Here is a 21,611-nt window from a genome sequence, read left to right as displayed (position 1 = left end):
TTGGCATAGTCAATAAAGCAGAAATAGATGTCTTTCTGGAACTCTCTTGCTTTTTCGATGATCCAGCGGATGTTGGCAATTTGATCTCTGGTTCCTCTGCCTTTTCTAAAACCAGCTTGAACATCTGGAAGTTCACAGTTCACATATTGCTGAAGCCTGGCTTGGAGAATTTTGAGCATTACTTTACTAGCGTGTGAGATCACCTTCAATTGAAGACCAGGTGAAAGCTCTTCAGCTGTACAATTAAATAGGTTTTTAAATTTCAAGTCTTCTTAAGTCAAACAGAGAAGGAGAAATACTGTATGACATCCCTTATATGTGGAATCTAAGAAGAAATGATACAAATGAACTCACAAAACAGACTCAGAGAATGAACCTATGGTTGGAGGGGTTGGAGTAGGGAAGGACTAGGGGAAAGGGATAGTTAGGGAGTTTGGGATGGACATGTGCACACTGCTATATTTTAATGGATAACCAACAAGGACCTGTTTATAGCACATGGAACTTTACTCAACGTTATGTGGCAGCCTGGATAGGAACGGACTTTGGGGGAGAACAGATACATGTATACATATGGCTGAATCCCTTTGATGTTCACCTGAAACTATCACAATACTGTTAATTGGCTATACCCCAATACAAAATGGAAAGCTTTAAAAAATGAAAATAAAACACACTTTAAGAACATACCAAAAAAAATTTTGGAAATCTTTGTACTTGCAGAGAGGTCCAAAAAATGCTACTGCCTTAAAATCTGTCTATTAAATTTGTGGAGTAGAACTCTTTCTTGTGTTAACATTTGAAAGCACGAGCAGTATTTGATATTAAAATGCAAACCACATTAGTTGCCATCAAAATGATGATATCACATATAAGATAAGCATATAGCTGATGTTTTACCTTGCAACTTTAGGTTGAACTCATTAAGAAGCTTAACTGTCTCAAAAGCTAATTTCCAAAGCTGTTCAGTACTTACAGTAGAGGAACACAGGCTCTTCTCAATTAACAAATTTCGATTTGGGCCCTAAGATTTAAAAAAAAATTCACAGTAAAACTTTACCACTGCTGAGTCATCAAATTGAAGTGTGATAGGGCAAGAAAGAACAATCCGCTTCTATTCCTGATAAAAGTTCACAGAACTGATAAAGGTTAAGTCCACAAGGGCAAATGAAGTTCACCACTGACGCTACTGGTTCAGTTACACGTGGTAGACTCAAATATTTTCTGCAAAGTACCTGCTAACGAATATTACCACAGGCAAGCTATAAACATCTTACATTTCACAACGCTTGTCAATTTGTACAACTAAGCTTTTTTCCTCTGCTTGATGCATGTTTTTGTCACTGTAAGTTGTAACATGTCTCAGCAGATTCCACTTCATGTTTACTGATTAGTTTTTCTAAAATTCTTTGAACTATTCCCTTTTTACTTGTAACATGCAGACTATTCATAGAGGCTAATTCTTTGACACTTTAAACTCATCTTTGACCCCTGGAATAAAAAAGAAAGCAACTTAATAGTATCAATAATACCTTTTGGACTCATCAAGAGATAAGAAAAACCAAAGAATCTCTATCAATATCACTAGACCAATTTTTAACTATCAATGTTACTCCCCAAAATCATCAACTCTTTGATCAATTGTTCTCCCTAAGAAGTTAACAGTATTAAACAAGTTTATCTCCTCTGGACAATTTCTTCAGGTGTTTCAATTAAGCAGGATTTAATAAACCCACTGTCCGTAAGCAGTTTTCCTTATTTGGCTAACAAACAAGCCATTCTAAACTTACTGTGACTTCAGCCTCATTTTTATTTTTTTATATTTTTGAAGAAATTATGCTGTGATTTAAAAAAATTGTTTCTAGTTTGCTTTTCTGTGTAAGTTGGAAATATTGAGTGCTTGGTCTAGTAATGTTGACAGAGACTGTATTCTTTATGTGTCATAAAATATTCATCTTTTAAATTTTATTCAATCATTTAAAAACATACATTCTTAACCGTGGACTGTACAGAAAACCAGTGGCAGGCTAAATTCCAAAAATGAGCCATAATTTGCCCATCCCTACTCTAGACAACAGGCTTCCCTGGTGGTTCAGTGGTAACCAGAAGCCACCTGCCAATGCAGGAGACACGGGTTCGATCCCTGGGTCAGGAAGATGCCCTGGAGAAGGAGATGACAAACCAGTGTTAGTGAATCTGAGACTCTGGGTCATGGAGAATGCTATAAAAATTTCATGCTATAAAATCTAGACATTTTAGAATCTAGAACTAGGATACAGAGACTCCAGTTTTACAATTCAGAACTCTACAAACGTGACTCAAAGGGGAGCTCCCCATCTATCCCTACTGGACAACAGAAACCCCCACCTTTTGAACATCCTGGAAGATCCTCCCCTCTTCTCCTCACCCCTCACCTGTATACCTTACTCACTCTTTCATGTTTGGGGGTTCCTCTTTGTGGCCATGGCCAAGTAGAGCCCTGACATAGAAATCAGGACCCTCAAATTTGACATTCCATTGTATACAGAAAACAAATCCTAAGTCACAAGCAAACTAGGTTATAACCTCCCGTGTGTAAGGTTACATTGTAGGCATGGTCACTAGTTAGCAAACTGAAATTTCTACTAATCCATGAAAAGATTAACCTAAGCAAGGTCTGTGAGTTCAAAATAGTGGTGTTATCAACGTTTGTTCATATTTTATTTTTAAAGTTTACAATATTGTATTGGTTTTGCCAAATATCAAAATGAATCCACCACAGGTATACATGTGTTCCCCATCCTGAACCCTCCTCCCTCCCCATACCATCCCTCTGGGTCGTCCCAGTGCACCAGCCCCAAGCATCCAGTATCGTGCATCGAACCTGGACTGGCGACTCGTTTCATATATGATATTGTACGTATTTCAATGCCATTCTCCCAAATCATCCCACCCTCTCTGTCTCCCACAGAGTCCAAAAGACTGTTCTATACATCAGTGTCTCTTTTGCTGTCTCGTATACAGGGTTATTGTTACGATCTTTCTAAATTCCATATTATGTGTTAGTATACTGTATTGGTGTTTTTCTTTCTGGCTTACTTCACTCTGTATAATAGGCTCCAGTTTCATCCACCTCATTAGAACTAATTCAAATGTATTCTTTTAAATGGCTGAGTAATACTCCATTGTGTATATGTACCATAGCTTTCTTATCCATTCATCTGCTGATGGACATCTAGGTTGCTTCCATGTCCTAGCTATTATAAAACAGTGCTGCGATGAACATTGGGGTACACGTGTCTCTTTCAATTCTGGTTTCCTCAGTGTATATTTCACCTTTCTGCGTTTTTTTGCTTTCTGTCCTTCCCCAGGGCTTCCCAAGTGGCTGAATGGGTAAAGAATCAGCCTGCAATGCAGGAGACAGAGGAAACGTGGGTTTGATCCCTGCGTCAGGAAAATTACCTGGAAGTGGGCATGGCAACCCACTCCAGTATTCTTCCCTGGAAAATCCCGTGGACAGAAGAGCATTGTGGGCCACAGTCCATAGGGTCGCAGAGTCAGACATGACTGAAGCAACTGAGCACACACACACTCCTTCCCCATCTCACACCTTTTCTCTGACTTGAAATTAAGACTGTTGGGGAGGCTCTGGCCACTGGCTTTGTCTACCAACTAAACTTGCTTTACGTATGGGAAAGAGGACTGAAGGGTAAGTGACAAGGGTACTTCCCCTGAACCTCCACTCCCAACTCAAGATGTCAAGCCTGTATCTTGTTGAAAACCCAAAGCCAGGTGTTCCTTTTAATGGCCACCACTTTACAAAGGCAAACACATGTGCCTAAGCTAAAACACCTTTCCATTATGTGAGTGTTGGGACAGTAACTAAGGAGAGAGAGAACACAAAGGACATTAGTGGTCTAACAGGAACCACTTCTGGACTGAAGCCTCCTGAAGAGGGAGAAGAGAATAGGGCTCCTAATCATAATGACTACAGTCTAAAGAATACATCTGGTTTACAGAATGGGGAGAGATGCTTCTTTCTAAAAGGTTGTAACTTGATGTGAGAAGGAAGAGGGAGATAAGATCATCTCCTAACACACCCCATCAGCTTTCAAGAGCTGTAACGGAGAATGAATGCCAGGCGCTAAGCTCAAAACCCTGGAGACAGGAAAGGCCACCCACTCCAGTATTCTGACCTGGAGAATTCCATGGACTGTGTGTAGTCCATGGTGTTTCAGAGAGTCAGACACAATTGAGTGACTTTCACAAGCTCAAAACCAGATTAAGGAGTAGTAGGACTCATCGGAAAAGACCCTGATGCTGGCAAAGATTGAGGGCAGAAGGGGATGACAGAGGATGAGATGTTTGGATGGCATCATTGACTCAACAGACAGGAGTTTGAGCAATCTCTGGGAAATAGTGAACGATAGGGAAGCCTGGTGTGCTGCAGTCCATGGGGTCACAAAGAGCTGGACACGACTCAGCGACTGAACAAGGCCAATGACAGAATTTCTTAATCTTGTTACTGCCAAAGCAGGCAGTGCCCTCTAGTGGGGAAAAAAAAATTAAACAGTCCTTACTAAGACTTGGATTGGCTTCTACAAAATATCCATACAGACAGCTAAATGGCAACAATTATGACTAGCTGAAATTCTGAAAACAAGCACTGACATAACTGTATTTAGCAATAATAGTTTACACTGGGCACTTCCCTACGGTGAGGCACTGTGTTAAGGAACTGTTTTACAGGCATTCTCTCAATCCCTTCAACTGTGTTCTGAAGCAGCCCCATTAGCTCTGCTTTATAAATTCAATCTTACAGCTCTAACTTTCTCAAGGCACCCCAACTAAGAAGGGGCAGGAGGGAATAAGATATTTAAAGTTTAAACCCTCGTAAGAAATCTCAGAAACACACACACAATGAATGAGAACTACAGCAGAAAGTAGGAAAATGTTTGCTAAACTTTGGCCATTTTTAATAGAAAATTGATACCTCTTTAACCGGAGATGATGAAATAAATCTAAATAAAATTTTTCATATGTCCCTCAGGTCTAAAAAAAAAATGAAGACTGAAATGATTTGAAGGAGTGCTGAGTGGTTCATTTGTCGGGGGCATTATCAAGGTCCTTCCAGGGCTCCTGTCATGAGGACTTCTGAATCCCACTCCAAGAGACTTCTTTGTGCTTCTATTGTCTTCTTATACTCGTATCCAAAATCCCACATAAATCATTCAGTAAATCAAATAGCATCTAGTACTCCAACCTGAGACAAATAAATAGTCCTCTAAACATTATTAAAAAAAAAACAAAACCTATATTCTAGGGACTTATTTTACAATAAAACATCATAGGAACATCAGTAAAACTAATTCTGAGCAAAAAAACTAAATAAGGCCTGCTTTATAGTTTTACTTCCTAAGAAAAATTACTAACATAATGCATTTATGCTGTGGTATCAGATTTTAAAGACTTAACTATCAGAAGGAAGAAAAACTGTTGGTTTTAGTATTTGGAAAACAGTTCAGTCTGACTGCAGCCATAAATCAATGTAGGGACTAACAAAAATTAATATTCACTCAAGGCTGCATCAAAAACATACGTCCCTTTTGCCTAGGGAATAAAATCCAATTCTCAGCTGAGCACACCACCTGCCTCAGAAGGGTCCCCAAGCCACTCTCTGGTCCTCATTCAGAGAAATACTTACGTAGCTCTTTAAATTACTACTAGGCACTATCCTAGTTGTTGAGGAGCAAATAGTGAACTCCGGGAGTTGGTGATGGACAGGGAGGCCTGGCGTGCTGCGATTCATGGGGTCGCAAAGAGTCGGACACGACTGAGCAACTGAACTGAACTGAAATAGTGAATAATACAAAGTTCCCGCCCTCACGATTCAGTGAAGAAAAATTAGGTCTGAGTTTCCCTGGTGGCTCAGTTGATAAAGAATCCGCCTGCCAAAGCAGGACACACAAGAGATGTGGGTTCAATCCCTGGATCAGGAAGATCCCCAGAAGGAAGTGGCAACCCATCCCAGTATTCTTGCCTGGGAAATCCCATGGACAGAGGAGCCTCGCAGGCTAGTCCATGGGGTTGCAAAGACATGACTTACGTGACTAAACCACCACCACCACCAAAGAGTAAAGTAGAATAGCGGGGCAGGGAGGAGGGTAGGCTTGTCTGATAAAGTGGCATTTGAGCAGACACCTGAAGTAAGGGAGGGAATTAAGAGGCGTTTGTGTAAAGACTGACAAGATGGAGGACACTGCAAAGGCCTGGACACAGAGGCATATTTGTGGTTATTTGGTTAACAGCCAAACCAACGTGGCTGAATCAGAGTGGTAGCAAAGGTTTCGGCCTTGAGGAGTGACGGGAGGGGTGTTGGCACATCATCTAGGGCTTTTCAGGGTACGGTGGGAACTTCACAACTACTTTTCCAGCAGGTAGCCACTGGAAAGCTTAAGAGGTACATCATCAGACACGTTTTTCAATAATAATTCTTCCTGTAATGTAGAGCATATAGCTCCACCATAAAGGAGGCAGAGCTCTGAAAAACTGCCTTCCAACTGTGCTGCTGAAGACTCTTGAGAGTCCCTGGGACAGCAAGGAGATCAAACCAGTCAATCCTAAAGGAAATCAACCCTGAATATTCACTGGGAAGACTGATGCTGAAGCTGAAGCTCCAATACTTTGGCACTTGCTGCGAAGACCCAACTCATTGGAAAAGACCCTGATGCTGGAAAAAGATTAAAGGCAGAAGGGGACGACAGCAAGGATGAAATGGCTGGATGGCATCACCGACTCAAACTCTGGGAGATGGCTAATGACAGGGAAGCCTTGAGTGCTGCAGTCCATGGGCTCGCAGAGTTGCACACAACTGTGCAACTTAACAATAATGTAGAGTAGAAGGGGGAACCACAAGGGTAGAATCAGCCTATGCCTTATTCCTGGCACCTCCCTTACCTAGGTGTACTAGCATTATTAGCAACTAGTGTTTACTAAGATCACAGATGCCAGGCATTATCATTCAATCCTTGAAACAAAACTTCGAAGCAGCTGTTACAAATGAAAAGGAAATTTTAAATGAAGCCTCAGGCAGGATCAAGGAGCTTGTTCACAACAGTTAATAAATGGTAGAATCATAAAACACATCTGCCTGATGTTAAAGCACAGGTTTCCTCCACTATGACACACAGTATACCCAACTCAATAAAAATTTTTGTATCCGGCCTTTTTTAACAACTCAAGTCTTTGCACGTCTTGTTGCTGTTGCCTTTTAGTCGTTATGTCCGGCTCTTTTCCAACCCCATGGACTGTAGCCTGCCAGGTTCCTCTGTCCACAGGATTTCCCAGGCACGAATATTGGAGTGGGCTGCCATTTACAGGGGATCTCCTGACCCAGGGATTGAACTCACATCCCCTGCATTAGCGGGCAGATTCTTTACCACTGAGCCACCAAGGAAGACCCTTTGAATGTCTTACTGTCTAAACATCCTTCAATCCAATTTCTTTGATGAAAAACTTGTTCATTTTGGAGATCAATTCAAGCATCCCCTCCTAAGTGAATTTGTTCCTGATCCTTCCGGCCACTTAGCTGCTCCATCGTCTGTGCCTTAATAGCTATTGCTCCAGCTTCATTTCTCTGAAACAATACTTACTTGGTGGTATATAACTGTATCCGTTTATATATTTCCATCGAGTTCCTCGTGATAAGTCATACCTTATTTGCCATCATCTCTCCTACCCCTACCCTTTCCTCTCCTCCTTCCCACCTCCACAAAGCCAAATGCATGCTGAAAAGTGAAAGTGAAGTCGCTCAGTCGTGCCTAACTCTATGTGACCCCATCAACTGAAGCCTACCACGCTCCTCTGTCCATGGGATTTTCCAGGCAAGGGTACTGGAGTGGGTTGCCATTTACTTCTCCAGAGGATATTCCCAACCCAGGGACTGAACCTGAGTCTCCCGCATTGTAGGCACTTTACCGTCTGAGCCACCAGGGAAGTCAAATGCATGCTAGCTGAATGGAATAATAAATCATCGAAGAATCATAGACTTTTCATGCACCTATTCTACACATCTTGGACATTCGATGCCATATTTTTTAAAAATTAACTGTCAAAAAAAAGATAGTAATTGGTGATGAACATATTAACAAGATGGGAGAATCTTTTCACAATGTGTATACATAACATACACTTTAAATATCTTTACAATTTGTCAATTATACCTCAACAAAGCTGAGGTATAAAAATTAGCTATGGGTGGCAATAAGAAAAAATAAAGTGGGTGGATATTAACTAGACTTACACATAAACGTTCAATCATGTCATACACCTAAAACTAATATATGCTAATCTTCTTATCAATGTGCAAAATAAATGCATACTCTAGCACTTTGTTAAGTAGGGCTCTGGATCACCTGTACAATTTAGACATTTAAACAATAAAAGGAAAGCCAGATGGCACTATTACAAGTGAGGCAATTATGAACATAAAATTGTGTCCTAAGTATTTGGAAATTAAAAACAGCCTGAAAGATGGAAGTAGCATTATTTTTGCTGGTTTCAGTATTTTAAGACCAAAATGTGTATATGAGATTGCCTTGAATGGCAAAATTAAATAAGGGTAATATGTGGAAGACAAAAACAAATCGTGGCTTAATTGAAGCAATATACTACAATGCAAAGCATTCCAGTTGCAAGAAATGCTCCATTTCCAGAAACACTCATATAAAACCTATGTGGCTATCACGATGAAAAATTGAATGCAATCTACTCCTCTGAAATTCTGATCTTCATTTGTATTCCAGAATGTTTATAATAGTCCCAGATTTCTAGTTCAGTTTTTTTTCTATAAAATTATCAAATTTATTAGATTTTGAAAATATTGACCCAAGATTTCTTATTGGGCCTGTTTCCTAAATGAGCTGACATTTTTGTTATTTTACCTTTATGCCAGGTTATTGGTTTGGACAGGCTATATTGCAAAACAGGGTATCAGAGGTGGACAGGTGAAGCAATTTTTGATTTCCCCTTGTGATGTTTTTTCCCACCAAAACCTTTCAAGTACCTGACAAGTTTCCGAGCCAGTCACCAATTCAGTCTCTCAGCTCCAAATTCACCCCAAAGGGGCTCACTCGCAGCTTTCCAGCAGCTCCAGCATCAGTTAACTCGAAGGATATGAAGAAACCCAGTGGTTCTCTGTCCCAGTCACAGTCCCAGAATGCATGGTTCTCCCTGGCACCACACAGACCTGGCCCAGGCCAGTGATCACCTTCTTTCAACTTTCCCAATACAAACCCCTTTTGTTCCTGGCATCCAGCCAGCACCGTCCAGCATACGGAAGGTTCCCTCACTCTCTCTCCAGGCCCACACTTGGTCACTAGCTGCAGCTTCCCTGAATCTTGGAGGGTGGCTTCCTTCTTGCCCAGTGACTGCAAACAGACTCCGGTCTGGGCAAGCCTGTAAACTCTGCCATTCAGTGGTCTGCCCCTTCAACAAGATCAGACTCCCATCTGAGATCCCTTGTCCTTGAGTACTTGCAAGCTTGTCCCTACTTGAGTGCTCTCTCTTAGCTCTGGGGTACCAGATAAGACTTATTTTGTCATAATTTAGAACTTTTCCCCCCACTCTGCGGAACCTGGGAGGCAGGCAGGCAGCCTGGTCCAGGGAAACATCGCTTCATCAGCTGCTGCAAACACTGAACTCCGGTGGATCTGACCAGTTTAAAACTTTTGTATATTGAGTTGCTCCTGTTTAAAACCACTGTGTGGTTTGTTTCTAGACTGGACCCAGACTAACAGGTTCCCGTCTAGCCAGGCTCACAGAAGCAACACAGTGAAAACCAGCCACTGAAAGTTTCCCTAGACTTAGTCTGGGGAACGGATTTGTAACATAGGTCATGTACGTGATGAAATGCAGAATATAGAAAAACCCCAAAACCATAAAAGTCTTGAAGGCTCAAGACGTTAGAAAGCTTACAGCCAAGTCATTCAAAATACATAAATGTTAATCTTGCTTGATAAACTGCAATATCAAAAAAGAAAAGTCTTCCAAAATAGGTTTAATTTACCTCATTTTAAAAAGGATTTGTAGGACATCACATAAAGGATGTGGTTTCCATCATGAATTTACAATCTTATACAGGAAACCTGCCTTAAACTAATCGATTAACATCTCTCTGGTTATTACATCACGATGTAAGGGACACTATCAAGGAGACAAAACAAAATCAATCTTCTAATATTTTTTAAGACATTTTCTCCCCTAGGGATACAAATCTTGCTACAAGAGGTACATCCAATACTTAAAATAAGAAATCTAACAGTTAAACACATGATGGGGAAAGAAAAAGGAGAGCCAATCTACCAGAGTTTGGAAGGTTAAAGTGTTTGGGCAATAAAGGATAAGCTCTGTCAGAGCTTTAAAGAAATGGCACAGTATTTCAAGTATGGAAACAATATGTACAAAGGTGAAAATGAAAACATACATATGAAGTTTGGCAGAATCTGAGTAAAGCAGTTTAGCTACAGCAAACTTGCTGAAATAAATCAGTAAGATTACAGTAGTGGTATGTGTAACAGTGTCTTGCAAAGACTAGTCAGGATATCTTTGAACCAAAAATGAGGGGAAGAATGGATAAGGTTGAAACAGGTATTAGGAGGCAAGTGGACTAGTCTCAGTAAAGAGGCTGCGACACTGAATTGGTCAGGTCTGGTCTACAGTAAGGACAATGTAGAATAAACTGGGAAGATAAAAAACTAGTTGTTCAAAAAAGATCTTAGCCATAGATCAGTTTTGCTCCCTTTCATGCTACTTGCCTTTTAGCCATTTTAGTATTGGAAAAGTTGCTTTACAATGTTGTATAAGATTCTGCAGAACAGCAAAGTGAATCAACTGTACGTATCCCCTCTTCTTGGATTTCCTTCCCATTAGGTCACCACAGAGCACTGAGTAGTTTGTTTCCCTGTGCTGTACAGTAGGTTCTCATTAGTTACCTATTTTATACATCGTAGTGTATTATATGGGTTTCCCTGGTAGCTCAGCTGGTAAGGAATCTGCCTGCAATGCAGAAGACTCTCATTCCATTCCTGGGTCAGAAGATCCCTTGAAGACGAGACAGACTACCCACTCCACTATTCCTGGGCTTCCCTGGTAGCTCTGAAGGTACTGAATCCACCTGCAGTACACAAGACCTGGGTTTGATCCCTGGGTTGGGAAGATCCCCTGGAGGAGGGCATGACAATCCATCCAATATTCTTGTCAGGAGAATCCCCATGGACAGAGAAGCCTGGCAGGCTACAGTCCATGGAGCCACAAAGAGTCAGACATGACTGAGCGACTGAGCAGAGCACAGCACAGCACAATGTATTACACAGGTCAATCCCAATCCCCCAGTTCAGCCCACCCCCTTGGCAAGTTTACTTCCGAGAGCACTTCTACCAAAGAGATTTTTAAACATTGTGAAAAGTGGGACAGAAAAAGAGGAAACATAAAATCAAAACTATGAGTGATTCCACATATTCAAAACATCGGGGGAAGAAAATCTTGCCATGACTTAACTTCGGGCAATATTTTGGTATAATTACATATGATTTAACATTATCCCAAATATTAAATATACAAAATACCCCCCAAAACCCACATTTATAAACTTCAACAAGAAATAACAAAACTAGAGAGAGAAACACATAACACAAATGAACCCAACACAGAGTTCCTCAATGTGGTCAGAAATCTCTATGAATCTGAACTAAATTATCCCAGAAAAAACTGAAGAGTTCCTACTGATAATAAGGAAAATGTAGTTAAGTTCAAGTCTTCACATATTCATCACAGTTTTATCCCTGGATCTCAGATAATTTTTGTACTTAGGTTTGTTCAATTTTTTCATACTCAACTAAAAACCTGAAATGTCATTAAAGTTTTATCACTTTTTCTATTCAGTATTTTTCAATACGCCTAAAAGAGAAAAAGGTTGATAAAGCCTTATGTTCACAATGCTATTTTTAAAATCTAACTGCCTTAAATTCCCAACTCAGTTGTCTCAATACTGTTGTCTTTTTTCCTTTGGAAATCTCAAAATAATAAATGCTAAAATATTTAATTAATTAAATTCCTTAAATAATTTATTGAACACTTATCATTTACATTTTTCTTATTGAATCACTGATATATTTTTTAAAGGTTACAATTAATCATGTAAAGTTTTCTCTTTTTTGCTAAAAACTTCCATATTTAATACAAAAAACACTTTGGGATAAGTATCATCAAGTTTCTTAAAATATTAGTTAAAATTCTAGAACAAGTTTATGTTATTTAGTATTGGAGCTATGTTTTTGCAAATGAAGCACTAACCAAATCAGTGTTACAGAGTCATTAAGCACAGTCCCTTTGCAGATTCCTTCTATGTACACTAAATATATCATGTCTGATCAACATGTAATACATAATTATCCGGTATGTGCTGTGCCTTTAGAATTCGTCAAATCCTGGATTTCCCTGAAACATGCTCAGCTCAGATCCATTCATTCATCCACTTAAAAAGCTCAATTCATCCAACTTAAAATCAACCCATCCACACTTAACAGCCAACCACATTGCAATCATCAAAGTAATGTCTTGTTTCATTGTATGCAAACTTTTGGTGGCAAAAACACATCCAGAGTAAACAAACTTACTAGCAAGTGACTCTCAAACTGGGCAAAAAGAACAGTAGTGACTCTGATTCACTAGGCAAGGGAAAAAAGACAAGATTCACTCTACAGTCTTTGACATGTAATTTCTGCAACAAAGGTCTTATGTGGTGTTTTAAATTGAGGTGGTGGGGGCGGGGGGCAGGAATTCTTTCACCCAATGTGCTTAGAAATTCTTATTTGACAGTAAAGGTACTAGCAAAAAATGCTCCAAAATTTGAGTAGTGTTAATTTGTATACATACAAACATACTCTTTAATTTCATCAGGCTTTTTAAATATACTTTGCCACATATTATGACTTATTTCATTTTGTTAGTAAACATGCTTCCTGCTTATCAGAAGTTCACTTGATAGAAGTTCCAAAATTAGAGAACTCTGTTTAGTTCTAGCTAGTGACAAATCTTCTACAGACTGCTTTAAATAAAGTTCAGCATTTACAAAATAGCTTTAATATAGTTACTGATTTTCCATAGTCATTTCAGTTACCAAATTTCATAAAGCAATCGGTCAAATATAGTTTTTAACTAGTTTGAGCTAACCTCAAAATTTAAATCTAAGAAATATCAAAATGTTAAATTCTTCCCCGCAAAATGTTTTAAAAACTGTGAAATACTGTCAAATATTCTCACATAAAATAAAAGCATTAATTAAATGAGGTTTTTCTGGAATTCACAATATAAAACAATATTCCTTTTAGCACTGCATCAATTAATGTTATTTGCAAATACAACATATTCTTAAATGTTTGCTTTATGAAACTTGAAAGTAACATACTTCCATATAGATAAGATACATCAACAATTTTGATATTCCTTAAGCTCCTTACATTGGATGCTACCTTTAAAGTCTATTTAACTTAAGAGATTTTGGATAGAAACCAAGAAAAGCTTCTAAATGATCCAGAATCAGATAAAATCATGAGGATGCTAAAGAAGGTGTAAGTCCATGTAAGCTTCAAGAACAGAAATCATCCATCTTTGACTATTCGACATATGATAGCCTGAAGACCAAAGTCAGACTAGGACTATGGGTCCTCCCAATTCACCTCTCGTGTTTTGGCACAAAATGAGGAGAGGCCACAAAAAAATATACGGACGTTTTCAAGTCTGATTTTTAAAAAATATGTAATACTTGAACCAATCACAGAATAACGTATGGCTTATAGTTAACTGTCAGTTTAAGCGATGTGAAAAAAATACATTTTGTTCTGTGGTGACTATTTATTGGTTAAACTTTTATTTTCCTCTTCATATTTTCGGTGACTGTTTCCCACTGGTATCATCAACCAGGTCTCTCAGGCGAGATAAATGGTGCAAAGCCCTTCATTAAAAAGTATAAAACACATTATCAACCAACATCAAGGACTGAATAGGTAATGCAGACAGTAAGAAAGGGTCATTACATTGTTTATTAACTTCAAAATCAGTATGAGAGATAAACTTATGGAATATGTTTAGCATCAAAACTACGAAAATTTTTCTTTACAAAACCTTGCAATCTGAGTAACTCAAGGCTAAAATAATTCACCTAAAATTCTATAAACACATAAAAACTTATGTTTGACATCTAAAGATATTCTTTTTAAGTGTACCAAGTAGCCTAATAAAAAACAATAACAGGTACTATTTGTATCACACTTAAAACATCTTTTCCATGTGATTTTCAGAGTGAGATGATGCCTTTTGATATACTATGTATATCATTTAAGAATAAAGGACATAATTCATTTTTAACATATACATTCAAGGCAGCTAAAATTTTAAAAATAGCACTAAAGAATCAGTTACAATTGAGGAAAACTCATTTTTATTGAGCATGGGGAAAACAAATGACAATTACATTGAATAATGTTAGTATACCAGCAACCTAGTCTTCCCAATCATTCCTCAGACAAACCAAGAAGACAGGGACCCTTTCCAGTCTTCCTCTGAAAGTATTCTTCCAGTTTTCCCTCTCCCCTACCCTTTAGATCCTTGAGGATCACTCAGAAAATATAAGTTAATCAACCATACAAAAATATGTCTCTGATAAACAAGAGACTAAGAAAAACAGAAATAATGTAACAATTATGATGTGCAGTAATCTTTAAGGTGAGAAATTAGTGAAAAGTTGTAATGATGTATAATAAATAAAATACATCCTCCACTTTACCAAGAGTAAGATGGAGAAAACTAGTAGTGTTAATTACTATATTATATCACATCTATTTCCCCATGCTCTACTTCTCAGACACTCAAATGTAATAATCTGAATTCTGGCACCCATTCAACAGCTTCTGTTAATTTTTGAGATTGTCATCTTCATTAACTAAATGACAATAATTCACCCAGGGTTACTAAGCAATTACAGGTAAAACTAGACTTTATTATTTCTACATCCTATAGTAATCTCTCTCTACTTAAAGAATTTTCTTCTTCCTAGACACACATTTATGAGGAAGAATATAATCTGTAAATATAATACTTGGGGCTTATCTTCCTTTTTCTTTTCAGGCTGTGATTCAAGAGACAGAAAGACAAGCGGCTAGAATCCAATCTCATTGTTTACAAAATTGGAGGACCACAGATTCTTTAGATTTTAAGGATCTATACAATGGGATGGGGGGGAATTATCTTTATTTTCACTAAATGCTATCTCTAAATTAGCATTTCCTTCCATTATGAATGTAAGCAACAGACTAAAGTGATCTCATATGCTACAGAAGTCAGAGATATTTTCATATCACATAGTCATTGCAAGTATGTTCTATACTCATGACTATTCCAAAATTACAAGTTATATAATAGTTACAAACTTACAAGTTATTAAATCCACTGCTATAACACAGGTACTCTCATTCTTTCTGTCTCAGTCCAAAAGTTCATATGACATAACTAGATAACTATTAGAAAATTTTAAGTCTAGTTGTTCATCCACCAAACAGTGAAGTCTCAGTGGTGACCCAGACATCAATGTCTTCCAACATTCTCTTTAACCGTTTGCTGATCAACATGTGAAAGGTTAAGTAAAAGACCACACAATTGTTTAATGCTTTTATTCAAGTTTTGCAAAAGACCTTCACAATAATACGTTTTTACAAAATGAATTTTAACTTACCTGTATTTTAAATGTATTGTCTTATTTTAAATGCAATAGAGAAGCATATATTATTACTAATCAGAAATGTATTTAAATATTTTCATAATTAATTCAGTATAACTGGTTTCCTTTCTAATCCCATGTCGTATATTTTATGCCTTTAAAAAACTATGTCAGGTGGAAAGGGGGGGTGGGTGGGTAATAATGGAAAGGAATAAAAAAGCTAAGTAGAAATATGAAACGTTTAGTCGCTCTACCTCAGTTATACAATCAGTTGGCAGTTCCTTTCATCTAACTCTTTTGAAAATAAAGCCATCTACTTAGACTATCAAAAGTGATTGGTATTTCAAAGGTAAGTAAGGGAGAAGGGAAGGATAAAATTGCAGAAGGAAATTTTTCTTGATTTTCTTCTGTCAAAAAGTGAAAAAGCAGGTTAATGGGGAAAAGATCAACTTAAGGATTATATTACAACACTTAGTAATCATTCACCTTAAAAACTGAAATTTAAAAACTCATTTCTCATTGTGACAATGCATCTACCAATGACCATTCAAATACATACAAATCAACTCCCAGAAACTCAGCAACACTGATTATATGATGACAATTCAGCTATACTTTAATTTACTTATTGATATCTCGCATTTGCTTTTCTATTAGTACAACTACATTGGCTGTTCTCTTAAATACTATGTTTACTGACCAATATTCAGCTTAGTATTCAGCAGGAACTGAACAAAAAGCTTTTCAAGACAAACTGCCTACTATTTTCTAGATCTAAGTAACATACGAGCACATTAGAATAAAGAAAAATCTTTGCTTTAGGGTCATGTTTTACAAGTCTGAGAGCTAATTCTGTCTATCCCTAGTATAGAACGAACACCAGAAAACTGAGCAGGAAAGGAGATCTGAGAAACAAGACAATTTTCCAGCTATCATTAAGCATGGTCTTCACAGCATGACCTTTATTATTGAGAATTCTTACACATTCATCTCCAATTTATATACAAAACTACATGTCCTGAGGCCAAAACCAAATTATTTTTGGAGGACTGATAATTTTGCAATCATCCACCATTGCTGACCTTTATAGCGTGTGAACAATATGCAACTGCTCATTTTTTACAACCAACCTAAGCTTATACGACATAATAAAAGATCCTAGAAAAGGTACTGGCTCAAAAACCAATTCTTTCATTTGCTTAAAGATGATAATTTTAATATGCAAATGTATAAGACAAAACTAAGTATTATAGGGATACAAAACAAATATAACTTTGATTCCTACTAAAAGCAAAATCTTTCTGGAAAAAATAATATCTTAAGCTGTATCAGCCATTTATACTTCAGGTCCAATGAACCTTTATCTCTGTTATTTCTAATTGGAGAACCTAAGAAAACTGTGTCCAGGGGAGTAAACAGAACCCATACTAAGATCTTGGAATTTCCTAAAGCTAAAAAAGATATTTTAATGAACTGATTAGCAATCCAAACTGTTAGAAAGAAAATCCAGTTATTTGAGGATTGGGGAGAAACACCCTAGAAAAGTAATTAAAGCACCTAAAATACAACCTATAACTTAGGCAAAAGTTGGGTCCTTTTAAGTATGAAAAGATGACCATAATCCTAAACAGAATATTTTGCAGTCTAGTAAGAGGAATTCTGAGACTGAATTAATTTTAACTTGTCCCTAAATCAGTCTTATCTAAAGACTGAAAATAAGGGGGAGAGGGGAAATGACATGCTTTCTTCATAAATCTAAACTTACTTCATAATACTACAAATGCCTTACTGATAATACTTTCAAAATGTAAAATAAAAGCCAAATTGAGGTTGCTTCAGCTAATCCAAAACAATCAACAGCTAAGACCCATCTAACAAAACTGGACTCTTACTCTCTAAAATTGGCCTTCTGTAGACAAGATTACTAGATAAGGCAATGGCACCCCACTCCAGTACTCTTGCCTGGAAAATCCCATGGACGGAGGAGCCTGGTAGGCTGCAGTCCATGGGGTCGCTAAGAGTCAGACATGACTGAGCGACTTCACTTTCACTTTCATGCATTGGAGAAGGAAATGGCAACTCACTCCAGTGTTCTTGCCTGGAGAATCCCAGGGACGGGGGAGCCTGGTGGGCTGCCGTCTCTGGGGTCGCACAGAGTCGGACACGACTGAAGTGTCTTAGCAGCAGCAGCAGCAGACAAGATTACTAATGGTCTAAGCTAGAAAAAAGTTATTACTATAAAAAAAAAATTATAGAAAATGGTAAAAGCACCTGTACAATCAGTATCAATTTTTGTGGTTAATTACATATGGTTCAGAGTTCATTTCCACCAAGAAAAACATCTTCTGGGCTATGTACTTTAACTCAGAAAATACACTTAAGTCTTGTGACACAAGTTCAATATCAATGTTTTTAAGAACTGTGGAAAGCTTGAGGTCATCTACTTTAAATTTTAAAGCAGAACGAGGTCTTTATCCAAGATAATCAATTGAGGCACTGCACGGAGACTAAAAGGATAATGCACCACTATCATTAATGAGAGTAGTATTAGGAACACAGACTGTAGAATCTGTCTGGTTTGAATTCCAGTGCTGTTTACTAGCCAGGCAGCTTTGGGCAAGTTACTTTATTACTTGATCTGTATTATGAAACAAATAATAGTACTTACCTCACGGGGTTGTAAAAATCACATGAATTACATACAAAAGCACTAAGAACACTGATATTTGGTAAATGTTCAATAAAGGTTAGTTATTAGTATCATTACTCACTGAATCCTATTAGATATGAAACATTACAGCCAAGACTATGGCAAGCAACAAAGAAAGAGGGATTATTTCTTCCCAGAATAGAGGCAGAAATTCATACATATTTTTTAAAGTATGCAAACAAAAATGATATACATATCTTTCTCATGACAATTACAAATTTACATGTCTAGGGTTTCACTTTTTCACTGCTTCCTTACATAAGAGAATCCTAAGCAATTCTGAAAGGACAAAAGGTAGTCAGTATTTGTCTAGCCCACTTATAGTCAAGCAAAATAATGTTACAAAGTAAAAAATTTTAATCTTAGTGTTTACTAAGCTGCATATTCCATCTTTTGAGGGCACTTCATATTCATACTCTAGTATTCTTGCCTGGAGAATCCCAGGGACAGAGGAGCCTAGTGGGCTGCCGTCTATGGGGTCGCACAGAGTCGGACACGACTGAAGTGACTTAGCAGCAGCAGCAGCATATTCACACAACCAAATCCATAAAATATAACCTTCTCATCTATCAATACCATGACTATAGGAAAGAACTGCATTCTTTCCAGCTTTTAAGATAATGTAACTAAGAAAATAAGTAGATTAACACCTTAGGGCATCTGGACCTATCTTTACATCCAGAGCATTATATTCCCTTTAGATTTCTGCAGAAACATATCAAACAACGATACGATTACTTATCTCTTCTAGAGAGAACACAGGACAACACGTTTCAAGCACAAGCTGTTCGTCCAGAATGCCAACACCAACGCTCTCTCAAACTGTTGATGTTACTCAGAAGGGAAAAAGAAAACTTCTCCAAGCCATTCACATCTATCGTATTTTAAGTGTCCACAGTTATCTCATTAAGCCATAAGAATATTTTAAATAGAAAATAGCACACGTTTAAGAGAAAAGTCTCAGGATTAAACAACATGCTCCAGGAAGCTTAAATATACCTAGTACATGTCTTCCTTCTTAGAGCTTCTTAATTCCATCCTGTAACCTTCTGATTTCAATCAAAGCAATGACTAAAACAGATTTGCATTCATAACATACTCAGAAATTAACAGAGAACACTTACTTTTGAAGTGACCTAGTAATAGGAGCCATACTTTCCTTCAACTGTACTTTAGAGAGATCATCCTCTGAGATCTATTATTGAAAACACCAAATATAATGAAATAGTAAAAATATTATATAATTACAAACAAATGCTATTTAATATGTGATTAATAAGAACACATTAAAAATATTATCTGTATTCCCAAGGAAATAAATCTAGTAAATAATTTTCAGTAAAGCTTAAATATATATACTTTTAATTCTAAAAATATAACTTTATTTTGCAACGGTCCTAAAGTATGCCTCTAAATGTTTGTTCACTATATACCATGCTTATTAACATAAAACTAGAGGGAAAAACTACAAAAAGATCTAGGAGGAAATCGTATCCTTCACAGATCTCAATTCACATTCATAAATTTCAATTCATAAATTAAGTTTATGCTTACTTGTTTAATTTCTCCTTTTGGCTCTGCAGTTTTATTCTGATTGAAACTTTCTTGCACTGCCTGAAGATTAAATAACATTTGCTTCAGGGCTTCAACAGGTCCATGATGTTTCCCTCCAGAAAGGGTACAGCTCTAAAGTTAAAACACATGAATGATAAACCACTCAAAGTCTTAAGGGGAAAAGTTATATTCTGCCTTATTTCCCCACAATATAAAATTAATGCAAAATCCAAATAATACATGTCAATAAAGTGTTTTACCAAATCAAAACTGTAACTCAACCTCCTCTTACCCAGTACCCAGACGGAGTCACTTAAAGACAATCATTATTAAAATGTTGGCAAATTCTTTGTAGTCCTTGTTCTTTTACAATGAATGGTGCATGTTTACATTTGCAACACATTCATTTACCACATTTAAAATCATAGATTTTTACAAGTGAAAGGGCCTTAGAAGCAGGTAAGCCAACATGCTACTTTCAACTGTGTAAATGAAGCTCATATCAACTGAACAAGAACTAACATTTCAAATACACAATGGTGTACTCTTCATTCTGAGAAAGAAAGGAAATTCTGATACAACATGGATGAACCTTGAGGACATCACACTAAATGAAATAAGTCGATAACAAAAAGAAAAATATGATCATCTTATACTATGCTATGGATTGAATTTGTGTCCTTTCCCACACCCACCACCCCACCCCACCCCCGAAATTCATGATGAAACCTAACTGAATATGGCTGTATTGAGAGACAGGGCTATAAGGAGGTAATTAAGTTAAGCGAGGTCATAAAGGTGGGATCCTGATAACCATAGGATGAAGAGACCAAGGAAAGGCCATGTGAGGACACAGTGGGAAGGTGGTTTGTCTGCAAGTTAGGGAAAGGGCCTTTACCAGTAAAATAATAAGTTAGCATCTTGATCTGAGATAATTTCACCTCCAAAACCGTGAGAACTGAGTATCTATTGTTTAAGCCACCTAGCCTATGGCATTTTGTTATGGCAGCCTCAGCAGACTAAAACATACGTGGTTTCCAGAATAATCAACTTTATCAAGAGAAAGTAGAACGGTGCCAGCAGAGGGTAGTAAACAGGAATGGGGGTAAACAGGCATGGGTAGTTAAGTGTTTAATGAGTACAGTTTCAGTGGGTAAAGATGAAAAAGTCCTAGCAACAGATAGAGCTGATGGGTACACAACAATGTAAAGATACTTACTGCACAGAACTATATACTATACCCTTAAAAATGGTCAAAATATTATGAATACTTTAGCAAAATTTTAAAAAAGAAAAAAAAGAAACAGCATAAGGATTCAGTTTGGTTTATACTCCTACAACCCTGGAGACAGCACTTGAGGCGTTATCGCTAAATGATCTGCATCCAGTCACTGGTTTAGAAGAAATTCTAGCTGCCTAATGCTAACCATAAAAGTTACAAAGGCTTGCCTCTGAAATTTGGTGTCTGCCTTGAGTGAACTTTTCAGGCAAAACTGTGGTCAGAGTACCAAAAACAAGAAAACTAAAAAAACAGATTATATGAACTGTTGTGTGTCATTCATGAATGAATGTTTAATAAATGCTGTTCAGTACGTT

The 21,611-nt window shown here is 37.4% G+C and overlaps 1 protein-coding gene across 4 annotated transcripts in view; it reads right to left on the bottom strand.

Annotated features, from left to right (window-relative positions):
• Positions 1–237: 237 nt before the first annotated feature.
• Positions 238–21,611, bottom strand: part of C24H18orf54 (chromosome 24 C18orf54 homolog) — a 35,118-nt gene continuing 13,744 nt past the window's right edge. The window contains exons 6-9 of one of the 4 annotated variants that reach the window (XM_061400239.1): positions 20,016–20,147; positions 19,586–19,656; positions 977–1,024; positions 238–325 (exon numbers count right to left, since the gene is read on the bottom strand). In XM_061400239.1, coding sequence (XP_061256223.1) covers positions 1,003–1,024; positions 19,586–19,656; positions 20,016–20,147 — 225 coding nt within the window. In that variant the 3' untranslated portion in view covers positions 238–325; positions 977–1,002. The other 3 variants (XM_061400242.1, XM_061400240.1, XM_061400238.1) reach the window with 3 other exon arrangements.

Source organism: Bos javanicus, chromosome 24 (assembly GCF_032452875.1).
Source record: "Bos javanicus breed banteng chromosome 24, ARS-OSU_banteng_1.0, whole genome shotgun sequence".
In the NCBI taxonomy this organism is placed as follows: Eukaryota; Metazoa; Chordata; class Mammalia; order Artiodactyla; family Bovidae; genus Bos; species Bos javanicus.
Note: the sequence above shows the minus strand (reverse complement) of the source record. Positions and strands in the feature narration are given on the sequence as shown.